We start from the raw sequence: 13445 nt of genomic DNA, 5'->3' as shown, positions 1-13445 counted from the left end.
CTCATCAGAGCACATCAGTGAAGGAGAAAAATTACTTATGTGCAAAATTTTATAACAGAAACTAAGAAACTTTTTTTTCTCTCTCTCTCTCTCAAAATGTTTGCTCTTAGTTTGTTTAGGAAAAAATAAAAAAACCTAGTGGTGAGTAAATACCACCAAGAGAAAGCTCTGTCTAAAAAACATGATAACATTTTTATGTGGGTACAGTGTTGCATGACTGCGCAATTGTCATTCAAAGTGCGACAGCGCTGAAAGCTGCAAATTACCGGGCACTTTAACCCGTTCTTGCCCAGGCCATTGAAGTGGTTATTAAGTGATTGAGCAGTATTGACTGGTATATTCGAGGCTGTGGGTATCTTTTTATAGCTTTTTCCATCTTTATAAAGTTCTATTTCCTATAGGTCTTTTGACAGTTCTTTCCTGCTCCCCATGGGTCAGTGTGTAGCCTGCTCAGTGCATCAACATGAGAGCTAACAAACTGACTATTTTTGCACAGGCACTAATTGCAATTTAAAAAGTCAAGGATGTGAGAAATTAACCTGTAAAGTGGTATTAAAGGTTCAGCTTTTCTTTAAAAAAAAAAAACCCAAACAAACCTGTCATACTTACCTGCTCTGTGCAGTGGTTTTGCACTGAGCAGCCCCGGTCCTCTTCTTCTAGGGTCGTGCTCCTTGCTCCTCCCCCTTGACCAGTGCTTCCAATAGCAAGCCACTTGCTATGGGGGTATTGGTGCGTGCTTGCTCATGAGACCTGCGCTATGCATGCATAAGGCACATAGAGCCATGGCTCGTCCTGCCCCCCCGATCTCTCCTTATTGGCTCAATGGCTTTGATTGACAGCAGTTGGAGCCAGTGGCCTCACTGCTGTCCCATCCAATGAGGAGAGGGAGTCCTGAAGCTCTCGTCCACATATGCACATTGCTGGATCAAAAGGGGGCTCAGGTAAGAGGGGGCGGCTGTGGGGGGAGCAGCACACAGAAGGTTTTTGGTTTTTTTGTACCTTCCTGTATAGAATGCATGAAGGTAAAAACTTGGAGCCTTTACAACCACTCTAATTGCCATTTTAACGTGTGTGTACCAAGGCCAAACATTCCAGGGTATGTAAACTTTTGATCAGGGCCATTTGGGTGATTTGTGGTATAATTTAAAATGGAGCCAAACAACTATGTGATAATAATTGGCTGCATATGATCACTATCCTTTAAATAAAAGGTTTTTTTTGTATGATCAGTCATATTTTCAATATTCATGTCAAAATTTCTTGATTTCTGGAAGGAGAGAGAGTGATTTTACTCTGTAGTTTTTGCACAGTTAAAATATATTTATACAAAAGCCTTTGGGTCTGCATTTTATATTTTCTCACTTAAATTGACCCTGTTGTGGGTTTTTAAAAACCCCTCTTACCTGTATTTAAAAAAAAAAAAAAAAAAAAGGCTCCCGTCTTGGTTCCTATGCCGTCTAACTGATCTCTAGAACTAGACCCCTGTTATCTGCTGGGAGACTGACATCTTGGTATTGTTGATCCCCTGCAGTTTTCACTCATTCCTCTCCTTGACTTTACACTCACTGCAGGAGAGTGTACTTGTAGCAGAATTTAGTGTCGTAGGCAACAGGAAAAGTATATTTGATCTTTTACAGTAGAGAGGTTTTAACAAAAAGTACAGGGATAACTTCAACACTTAGAATTCTCTTCTTTTCCATACATGTTAACAAGTTTATAGAACATATTTCAAGGGGGGTTTACAAGCATCTTCATGAAAAATATGCTGTCTGGACGCCACAGGGGAAGTGAAGCAAACAAGAGTTTTTCATCAATATACCAAATGAAATTGTGCTCGTGTAAAACTGTACTCTCAATGCAGTTTTATGTGCAGCAAACATAAAATGTAGAGGTGTGTTGGGAAAGGTAGGAGGCGAACCAGGAGAGAGCACGCCCTTGGCATCAAGGACGCTGCTCTCTCCTAGTTCGCCTCCTACCTTTCCCAACGCTCCTTCAGCGTCACCTACAACACTGCCACCTCCCCCTCCCTCCCCCTCTCTGTCGGGGTCCCCCAAGGCTCCGTCCTCGGGCCCCTCCTCTTCTCCATCTATACCTCCTCCCTTGGCAAACTTATTCACTCCCACGGCTTCAATTACCACCTCTATGCCGACGACACCCAAATTTACCTCTCCACCCCCCACCTCACCCCCTCACTCTCTGCCCGCATCGCCCACCTCCTAAACGACATATCAGACTGGATGTCGCTCCATTTTTTCAAACTTAACCTATCCAAAACCGAGGTCCTGGTCTTCCCCCCCATCCCCATGCCCCCCCCCCCCATCCTCTCCATCACTACGAACAACGCCGCCATCTCTCTCACCCCACACGCCAAAGTCCTGAGTGTCACCCTGGACTCCCACCTCTCCTTCCTACCCCACATCCAACTGCTATCTAGATCTTGCAGGCTCCACCTCCGCAACATCTCCAAGATATGCACATTCCTCACCCCAGACACTACCAAACAACTTGTACACTCCCTCATCATCTCACGCCTAAACTACTGCAACTCCCTTCTCACTGGCCTACCCAAACGAACGCTATCCCCACTCCAGTCGATCCTAAACTCTGCGGCCAGACTCATCCACCTCACCAAGCGCTCCACATCTGCCTCCCCCCCCCCCCTGCCAATCCCTTCATTGGCTCCCGATTGCCCAACGCATCAAGTTCAAGCTGCTAACCCTGACCTACAAGGCCACTCACAATGCCGCCCCAAACTACATAACTGACCTGATACCCAGATACTACCCTACCCGTGCCCTCCGCTCCGCACAGGACCTCCTGCTCTCTAGCTCCCTGGTCTCCTCCTCCCACGCCCGATTGCAGGACTTCTCTAGGACTTCCCCCATCCTCTGGAACTCCCTACCCCAATCCATCAGACTGTCACCTACCCTCCTCACCTTCAGGCGCACCCTGAAAACCCTACTCTTCAGGGAAGCCTACCCCAACCTCACCTAACACCCGACCTCACCTAACAATTCACCTCCTCCACTCCACCCACCACTCCATCCCCCACAGCCATCTCCTCCTGTGCCACCTTCCCCTCCCTCCTAGATTGTAAGCTTGAAAGAGCAGGGCCCTCAAACCCCTCGTGTAGTGTATTGTTACTGTCTTGTCTCATGTTATGTCCCCCTGCTACTGTACAGCGCTGAGCATACCCTTTGGCGCTATATAAATACTGTATAATAATAATAATAATAGAGGTGCCAATGGGTTGTAAGCAGCTAATGCCTTTTAGACATCAAATGCTAGTCAGCAATATAAAAGTAAAATGTACTCTAGTGTGAAAGTTGGCGATGATTCGGAATATTAATGCATGCATTGTTTTTTTAATTATATAATGCAATAACCTAATGTAATATATATATATATATATATATATATATATATATATATATATATATATATATATATATATATATATAATTTTATGGTTTAATGTTTATTCCCACTGCTTTGCACATAGGGTCTCCAGGCAGCCCAAAAAGAAGCACAAGTTAAAGTTCTTGAAGGGCGTTTGAAACAAACTGAAATCACCAGTGCTACTCAAAATCAGCTTCTCTTCCACATGTTAAAGGAAAAAGCAGAACTGAACCCAGAGCTTGATGCTCTTTTGGGCCATGCACTACAAGGTTGTATCTTGAATATAGCATTTGCTTTTCTGCATGCTTGCATTTATGCATGCCTGGTTTAAAGGATATATATGTCTTGATCGTATCTCCTGAATAAATGCTGTAGATAACTTTATTAGGAAGAATCCATTTCTATAGTTTGCCTTACTCATATTTTTTTTTCCAAATAAATGTATATAAACATGTACATTTTTTTTTTGGTAACTTGTGCGTTTGAGTTCAGTTCCCTCTGATGTAGAATCTTATATATAAATCTATAGAATGTGTGTATGTGTAAGCTTTGTGACTATTATTTTTCAGACATCTATATCCTCATTGCACAATAGTTTTTCACAGGCACAACTGACCTTCCAGCATTTCATTTGTTGCAGAGAAATCATGCATTGCTTCTTTAATAAGTACAGATCAACATTTGTAGACAGAACAAACGTGTGAGGTGTAGCATCTCCATTAGAGAAGATTTAATGAAGCAAATCTATTGGCTTGTTCTTCATGAACATTCCATAGTTTCATCCTAGATTTTATTTCTTTTTTTATTATTTTGTGGGTACTGGATAATGACTCGAAGGCCTTGCTACTAGGAAATTCTTGTAAGTTTTTGTTGAAATAAAAATTGTTTAAATTCTTGCTATATGCAAGAAGTGAGGAACAATTTGTCTCTGCATTTAGCTTATTCTCACTTTATCAGTGAATGATTAATTATGATGTTTTGGTTTATGCTATTACATTACAGCATCTATTCTGTACCCTAAAGAATAAGTGCACTTTTAAAACAGATTTGCTATTCAAAAAAGCAAGTGTGAAAATGAATTATTTGCCACTTTTTCTTTCTGTTGTTTGAAAGCAGTTGTAAGTCCTCATGCACACTGGATGTTTTTACAGCTGCTGTTTTTGGCTTTTGAATTTTTTTTTTTTTTCTACAGCCAGTAAACCACCCAGCATGTTATCCCATGTGTTGTACGTATAGACAGTAATCAACGTTTTTTTTTGGCAGGGGTGGTTTTTGGCTGGAAAAATACCCCAGGACTAGTGGGTTTCTAGAGGAGTTTTTTTAGCTGTAAAACGCTCTAATGCAGAAAAATGCGGTAAATCGTGGCAAACCAACTTTTTTGGACTTTTTGTGACAAAAACATTTTTGGTAAAAAAAAAAAAACCCCTAAAATATGCAAGTGCGAAAAAACGCCACTAAACACTAATTGAAAACGCAGAAAAACTCACATTTTTAATGTGACTTTACATCGCTAATGTTACCAGCATTATTAAAATGCCCCGTGTGCATGGAGCCTAAAGGGTCCAGCTGTTAAAAATTGCTTTGGTTTATCTAAAGCCTTTATGCTGTCTTTAGGAGTCCTGAACTATGTGTCAGGAGTAACATTAATAATGTATCCCAGGGTCTCTTTAGATGTGCATGGCTGCTTGACGTCGGCGTGGAATGTTCTCAGCTAAAGTGAGCTTTGGGATGCCTTATTTTCTCCTCTGTTATTCCTCATGTGCGCATGCTTTCTTACACTGGACTGAATTCGAAAGCTGCATTAAAATCATAATTGTATGGCATAATGTATATTTGTCAAAAAAGTGCACTTATTCTTTAGAGATCACATGAAAGGAGCGCATCCCTTCTAAAATAGATGTATGTCTAATACATGTAGCTATCTACCCACAGTCCAGCACTATTCTTTGCTATTTATACTATGACACAGATAAAATGTGTTGTGGCGTAACCCATTATATAAAGCAGAACTCTACTAAATGCTTACAGCATTTCTGGAGCAGACACAAAGGAAGAGTGCAGGGAAGAATTTTGTAAACTTTGTGGTGCTTTACATTTTTACTGACCTATTTAAACGTCTTTTATTGTTTTTCCACAAATATATTTAATGTATGTGTGAATAAGTCTGAGATGTAATTTTGTTTAGTATTACTTGTAGTCCTATTGCTCAAGCTACTTTACTCCTTTCATGTGATTTCCAGTAAAATTTCTTGATAGCAATGGAGATTGTTTCCCTTGGCAGTTGGCTCTGTTTTGATTTTTGGTGTTGGTTTTTGTTTCCTTGCTTTAACTTACACAGACCTAGATAGCATTCAGATGGGTAAGTATGTCTTAAGCACTTTTCTTTGTTGTGCAAATGCATGACTGACTAATTGTCCATAAGCACTAACCAGAAGACCACGCAGACCTTCTGAGAATATGCTTACTTTGCATGTCCTCCTTTTAAGAACATCAGCACATCCCTGAACTCATCCCTGCTCATACATTAAACAAGATATTAACAGCTGAATGCTGATAATATTGTCTCTGTACATCTGTAAGACTTGACACACCATTAACTTTCCAGGCCTAGAGTGTTCAACACTGTAACATTAAAAGTTGTCAGGTCACCCATTCCTTTATTAATCCCTCCAGCTTAATTAGAAGCTGCATCAAACATCTTAACAGCTGTAATACTCACATTTCATATCGATGTTTACTCTGAGCATTGCTCTCATTATGTAGTAGTTGCAACAAAGCGGTTTTATTTTTCGATGAGAGGGACAAAGCCCCTCATATTTTCTTTTTAAGGTAAGCATAATTTTTAATCTGTGGTTAGTTTTCACTTTTATGGCACAAATATTTTTATTTAGATGCTTAAACTTAACTGAAGTTGGTCCTTAAGATCCTAGATCTATGCAGGATTTTTTCTGAAATGTTATGTACAAGTTCTCTTTTTTTTTTATTTTATTATACAGGATTTGTATATAGCAGGGACAGTTTGTGCAGCGCTTTACAAAATAAAGTGACAGAGTACAGTTACAGTAGAATTCAAGACAAGATGGTTAGGCGTGCACTGCTCGTGAACTCGTACAAGCTATAGGGATAGGAGAGCGATACAGAAGGTAGTAGCTAAGTGGTGATGAGTTGATCGAGAAAGTAAGTCAGTTGCTAGCTAGGGGCTAGGATAGGATTGCTCGAAGAAATTAATTTTCAGGGATCACCTAAAGACAGACAGACAGTTTGATATAGTCATTCAGGTTAGGGTAGGGCGGTCCAAAGGATGGGAGGGGCTTTGTAGAAGTCCTGAACCTTTATCATGGAAGTAGGCGAGGGAGCTAGAGAGCAGGAGGTTTAGTAAGAACGAAGTGAACAGTTTGGCAGATATTTTTGTTGACAGTTGTGGATGTGTTTGTAAACTGCTGTTAATATTTTGAAGTTTATTTGGGCCATCAGAAGCCAGTGGAGGGATCGGCAGAGAGGGTTGACAGACACTGGACAGTTGGTAAGGTGGATGAGTCTGGCAGCAGCATTCATTATAGACTGAAAGGGGATAGTCTGTGTAGAGGTAGACCAGTGAGGAGTGAGTTGCAGTAGTCAAAGTGAGAGATAAGTGCGTGAATTAGTAGCTTAGTGGTATAGTTGGTTAGGAAGTGCCAGGATTACACATAGCACTCTGCCTCTCCCACTCTTCCTTTCTCAATGGAAATGTCATTGGAGGGGACACGGTTGGAGTAGAACATATGTGCTTAGTTTTGGAATGTTTTAGTTTTAGGAAGTGGTTTGGCATCCATATGTCAGTTTGTAGATTAGTGATGCACAAGGAGACTGGGTGGGGGGTTCTCAGGGTTAGAGAGATGTATTTGGGTTTTCTAGGAGATTGGAGGTAAATGGGACAAGGGAGATGAGCCTTAGGTTGTTTAGACTGATGGGGTCCTATTGAGTAGTTTTGAAGGAATTGGGTCTGGGGGCAGGTAGTGAGTTGGGTGTCACATTTAGCAACCTCCCCTGTAGTAACGGGGTCAAAAGAGGTATAATGTGTGTGGTAGTATAGTTAGTATGTTAATTGAGTGCGATAACTAAACAGTGGCAATTGTATCACCAATTGTATCTATCTTGTTTTTGAAATGACTGGCATTGGCCTGGGCAGTGAATGAGTTGATGGGCGCAGCTGTGGGAGATTAAGTAGAAAAAAGTTGATGAGGACTGAATGAGAGAATGTTAACAGGAGTCATAAAACAGGTCTGTTTGACAACATAAAGGGAAGAATTATGCTTTGGGAGGGCCGCTATATATAGGGAAAGACTTTGCAGGGACCTACGTTTACACCACACTCGCGCAAGAACATAACTATATTATTTGAGACTTTTGGTGTCATCTTCTTGCTAGGTTTAAAGTGGTCCGGCCCGAATTCTGTGTGTAGTAGGGGAAGCAAGTGTGTCCTTTGAGGATAGGATTGAGCTGTTGCAGACAGAAGTGTCTTAGTGGCTGTCAGTAGCAGAGAAGAGAAGGGTTGATTTGGAGAAGGTGTCTAGAGGTAACTGCTGCTCGAAGGGTTAGGAGGCTGAAGATGCCGTGGGTGTTAAACTGACAAGGTTGTGATCAGAGAGAAGAAAGGCGGTGTTGGAGAAGTTGGCAGGGAGTGCAGAGGAGGTAGAAAACAAAGTCTGGTGTGTTGCCATCAGAGTAGGAGTGTGTATCAATTTTGCTAGCTCAAAAGATGAGGTTAGTTTGAGAAACTAACAGGTAGCTGTTGTGCTATCATAACCAGGATTTTAAAGTTACCATTGCCACATTTACTAAGGCCATGTTTGAAAGTGTATATTTCCTCTGTAAATCTTTCACCAAAATTTAAATTGCAAAATTGTCCACTCCAGAGATCAGAAAATAAATGTGAACATTTCCAACACTCTAAAGACTTTGGTGAAAAGATCATCTTTATCACTTTGACAGCATTAGATGATTGGTACTAAGTTGTCTTTGTTTACAATTACTGAAAGATAATTCAATTTTATTTGAAACATCCAGTTTTACAGAATTTGTGATATGACATATTCCTCTGTGTTTGGCCATTATTTTTCTCATTAGTGTTGTATTAGTTTTTCCTTACTGTTATGTTGTAGGAAGTTTATCTGCTGCACAGCAGTATGTAAAGATAAAAATTGTTCTATCACAGCCTATTAATCTAGATATAAAGGATATCATCATTGAATTTTGTATGTGTATCCCATTATGTGCATCCTTTTACTTTTATTTTGTTCCATGAATGCAATTGTTTATTTCAGAAAATCCAGAATTTAGCAGTGATGAGGAAGGATCATTACAAAGCCCTGGAACAGAAGGCAGGTATGTTATGAGACATGATACATGTAACTTAAATATGTTAAAGGTAAACTGCAGTCAAGTGAAAGGAGATGTGTGGGATAGGCTAAATAACAAATATTACCATCTTGAATCAACTTCTCCCCTCCCTTTGTATTTACAGTAGGGGCATTTGGCATGTAGGTTCTAATAATAATAGTCATTTTGCTGCTCGAAAGTTCAGAGGGGATGGTTACAACTTCAGCAAACTGCTTCTGTCCCTCCTCCATTGGGAGATACTGAACAGGCACACACCTAAGCAGCAAACAAGTTCAGGCACAGTAGAATTCCTCTGCATAAAAGTGGACATGGCTGGATCTAGGGGTGATGGTATTGGCGAGCACTGCACCTAACCATAACCCCCCCCAAACCTCTGCGGCTGCTGGACTCCTTCACACAGCACAGCTCCTTACACAGTAGAGATCAGATTCCCTTACAGCATCTATCTGCGTAGTGTATAGCTGGCTGCTATGTTCCAGTTCTGATCTGTAAGGTTTCCATATCAGAACAGCTGTTCATCATAACAGCAACTGCTACTGTGTGAAGTCTCAGGAGCATGCAAACAGCCAAGAGCTGATATTAATCACACAGAGGAGAAGGAAGGTGGGTGGATCTCCTAAACCTATACATTTTTTTTTTTAATTAGCCTTCAAATTAATAATAAACCCTCAGTGTTTTTTTTAGCTTAACACATTGAGCACAATAAAGTAAGCAATCCCAAATAAACTATTCATCACCCCAGTTGCTGAGTCCTGATCTCTGTGTTGCTTTGCTGAACGTCCGGGTAACTTTCACAAGAGAGTTAACAGTGGACAGCACATTCTCAGTCAGTCTGTAGGCTTAGGGAAGGGGGGGGGGGTGGAGAAGCAGCAGAGGACAAGTGCACATTTATGTATGAGTTTACTGTTTAAATTTCTTGATCATTGTAGGTTTTCCTTCTTCCTGTCCGGTTTCTAAATGCATTATTTGTTCTCATGTTTTGTAATATGGTGAGTAAGTTTGAGTGATTGATTGTTTTTCAAAAAAGAAATTTTTCAAGGGTGCAAATATAAGGGATGATTTATTAAAGGCAAATGTACTGTGCACTTTGCAGATGCAGTTGCACTCTGAAAGGGCATTTGCTAAAGTGCTTAGTAAATGAGCTAAAGCGTTGCTTTTGGGTAAAGAATATCCAGTCGCATGCAGGGAAAATAATTAAATAATGGAAGTCAGCAGAGCTCCCACTCATTTGCTAAGTTCTGGAGTAAATGCCCTTGCAAAGTGCACAGTCTATTTGCCTTTTAGTAAGTCAACCCTATAGTCTCTGTAATAATGGTTTTGGTTGCTAGGATCAGATGAACAACTGCAAAGGGTAGTCTCTCTGCTTGACATCTGGCTGCTTAAAAGTCTGTAGTACTGACACTTTCCTTTTTATGCAGTGTTAGTGCTAGTTTATACAACATTCCTAAATGGTGTCCATTTGAAGTGCAGAGAAAAGGCATATAGAGAATTCTTATTTATTTTATAATTAAAAAAAAAAAAACTTTTAGGAGAAACTGTGGCTACTTATTGTTTGCAAATGCACGTCTTTACAGTTTACAGTATTAACATTTTAAATATTTTTTATATTCTAATTACAACTTTCAAGCATAAAAATCATGTCCCAGATATATGTTTTGCAATACATTGATTGTTCTGTTTGCTTAGCTCATTGTCTTCAGACCTAATGAAGCTGTGTGGTGAAGGAAAACCTAAGAACAAGGTAAGCTAGCATAATAATCAAAATATTCGATTTTGCAGCTACATTTTTAAAAATCCTGCACAAATGCTTTAGTACAGGGGTGTCCAACCTTTTGACCTTCCTGGGCCACAATGGAAGAAGAGAAATTATCTTGGGCTGCACATAGACTAGACTAACTGTAAGGAGAGCTGATGAGCAGTTCCTTCTGCGGCTCTAGGCAGGTAGGTGCAGCTGCCGGGCCCTATCATTATAATGACAGGCACCTACAGGTGAAACTCGAAAAATTAGAATATTGTGCAAAAGTTCATTTATTTCAGTAATGCAAAATCTTGAACTATCTTGTTTTGCATGTAATGAGTCTATCTCATATATTAGTTTCACCTTTTAAGTTGCATTACTGAAATAAATGAACTTTTGCACAATATTCTAATTTTTCGAGTTTCACCTGTATTTGCAGCTCTCTGCGCAGCCAGTGATTACGTGCGGTGATTTCTGCGGGGCACAGACAAAGCATGTCCAGCAGTGATCCCAGCAGGTGGCTGGCTGTGTATAGAGCCGCGAATAGATGAGGCTGCCAGTGAACTGTCATTATAGTGAACAGGGCGAGCAGCCGCATCTACCCACTGAGAGCCGTAGGAGGAACTGTCACTGCAATTTGCACCAGCCCTGGTCACCAATGTGAATGTAACCTATGTACTATATGTGCTATGTGGGGAGGTAGGGGGCTTGGGTGGGGGGGGGCACAACTGTAATTTGATTATGCCACCCGCGCCCCCCCCCCAGATCTGGCCATCCTTACCTGACTCCCCTCATTCTCTGCTGCCGGTTAAATATGGCAGTCAAAGCATCCCTCCAAATGAGCATTTTCCTGGCTTGCCAATGGAGGCTGTCATGACTTCTGTGCTTGCACGGTGTTGCTCCAAAAGACCCTGTACCGCATACTAAACTCTCTAGGGCCGCCCACAGGCTGTGAGTTGGACACCCCTGCTTTAGTATAAAACATTAAAAATGTTTTCCTTGCACATGATTGAATGATTAAACACAGCTTAATCGTCAATTAAATAAGTACAGCTTCACCTTATTTACTAAGCTAAATGAACATTTATAGTAAAATCAACCTGTGCGCAATTCTGGTGTAAAACAAATTAATGAATGAATAGGATAATCTGCTGCCGCTAAGTCCCCATATGATCACACCACATATCTAAAAAGCAATATAATAGATAGGACAGCGCTACAGATAATGAATACTAAAAGTCCACATAAACTCTATAACGAATCCTCTGTACATGTCAAAATTCCAACTGAGTCAATAATATAAATGTATCATAGTAATAATGTAACCATTCATCAGAATGACATGTGAAACATTCAAGTGAAAGTCTCAATCAGTAGGGTATGAAGAAGTTTCCTTCCATCCAAGTGTTAAGAGAAAACAGAAAACTGGAATCGCCACTAGTGAGGAACCTTCATCTTCAGCCTCTCACTTGGTGGGTGGTTAGACCTACTGAATATTGGTCTAATTGCGCTGTTAACCCTATTGTCCCTGGGTTATGGGGATATCCTCCGGGTATGGGTCCTCCAAATTTTCAATGAAAAGCGATTCACTGGCTATATGGAGAGAGAAGCTTACATAATGTGTACCCATATATAAAATGTATCAAGATGATAATCCTTATGATTGCCACAGCTGGTGAAAGCTCCGTGAGTGAGTTCCCTGTGCTCTCTCCTCTCTCATCTTCTAGTGGTATCCTGTCACTGGGATACGTATGGTCCCGCTGGGGGTAGAGCGGTAAGCTGGTATTTGAATGTCACTCACTCCACTATGCACCCTTACGTGTTACGCCTGCGTGGCTTCATCAGAGGGTCGATTTGACTGTAGCGCTGTCATATCTATTGTATTAAATTAACATTTACTTTGCAGTGTGAAAATATATTATTTCAAAGTGAACCGTTTTAACTCCTTTGGTATATCACCACCATTGCCTCAATTGACATCAACGTCTAAGTCAGCAGAACTGACTTTACAATTTTATGGAGCCTACTACATCACTTGATTTGGGAGGTTTGCTGCCTTAAAGGCTAAGTTCACCTTTGGAACATGTTACATGATCCACCCGTTTTTAGGGTGAAACATGTAACATGTTGCAACAGCCACACCCCCTCCATCTGACAGGTGAAGTTTCCCCGTACTATCTGTCAGATTTGAAAACAGCGCGGCTGTGCAGTGCTCCACCCACATGTCCGCGTCCCTTATTCCCAGTGTTCTGTGAATGAGTGCCTACAAGTCCCAACAGTAGACTTAGTGGCAGTGGGCTTGTAGTTTTCAGTTAACTACCACGGCGCTGTGCAGCGACTTGGTAGTTCATTGAAGCTTCCTGTCAGTATATCTGCTTGCTCATACATCCCGTACAGCAAGCAGATATTCTGGCAGGTCTGCAGGAGACCTGCATGGCATCAGTGATGTACTGATCACTTGTGCAATGCTTTCCAGGCTCTTTTGGACAAAAAGTAATAAATGCACATTTTTTTACCTGCAAAAAAATGTGCATTTATTTTTGGCCAAAAAGGTGAGCTTATCCTTTTAAAGGGACAGTACTTACATTCAATGCCTTGTGCTGGTTGCTGGTGTCTTTGTTGAAATCGAAAATACCTTACTCCATACCTCTGCAATACAGCCGTTGGGCTTTCCGTAAGCTCTTGTAAAGAGTGCTGGCTATGCCTGCCTTTTCTGAACCCTCCACTGTTCATAGAAGCTGCACTATAGCTTACATGAATAGCACTCCATGAACGGAGGAGACCTTTCATTCATCAGGCTGTCTTTCATTCATAAACTGCTTTGCATTGATGAAAGCTATAGAGCAGTATCTATGAGTGGAGGAGAGGGCAGAAAGGGCTGCAATGGGTAATACAGGTCCAGCGGCTGTATTACCCATTGCAGCAGGAG

The 13445-nt window shown here is 41.0% G+C and overlaps 1 protein-coding gene across 8 annotated transcripts in view; it reads left to right on the top strand.

Annotated features, from left to right (window-relative positions):
* KIF21A (kinesin family member 21A) overlaps positions 1-13445 on the top strand; it is a 208859-nt gene that overhangs the window by 153736 nt on the left and 41678 nt on the right. For 5 of the 8 annotated variants that reach the window (XM_089684956.1, XM_089684989.1, XM_089684982.1 and 2 more), the window contains 4 exons: positions 3503-3668; positions 5738-5758; positions 8703-8763; positions 10465-10519. In XM_089684956.1, coding sequence (XP_089541082.1) covers positions 3503-3668; positions 5738-5758; positions 8703-8763; positions 10465-10519 — 303 coding nt within the window. The remainder of the gene's footprint in view (positions 1-3502; positions 3669-5737; positions 5759-8702; positions 8764-10464; positions 10520-13445) is intronic. The other 3 variants (XM_089684992.1, XM_089684972.1, XM_089684948.1) reach the window with 1 other exon arrangement.

This window comes from Staurois parvus, unplaced genomic scaffold (assembly GCF_062004578.1).
Source record: "Staurois parvus isolate SC_StPar_1 unplaced genomic scaffold, SC_StPar_1.0 ptg000019l, whole genome shotgun sequence".
In the NCBI taxonomy this organism is placed as follows: Eukaryota; Metazoa; Chordata; class Amphibia; order Anura; family Ranidae; genus Staurois; species Staurois parvus.
Note: the sequence above shows the minus strand (reverse complement) of the source record. Positions and strands in the feature narration are given on the sequence as shown.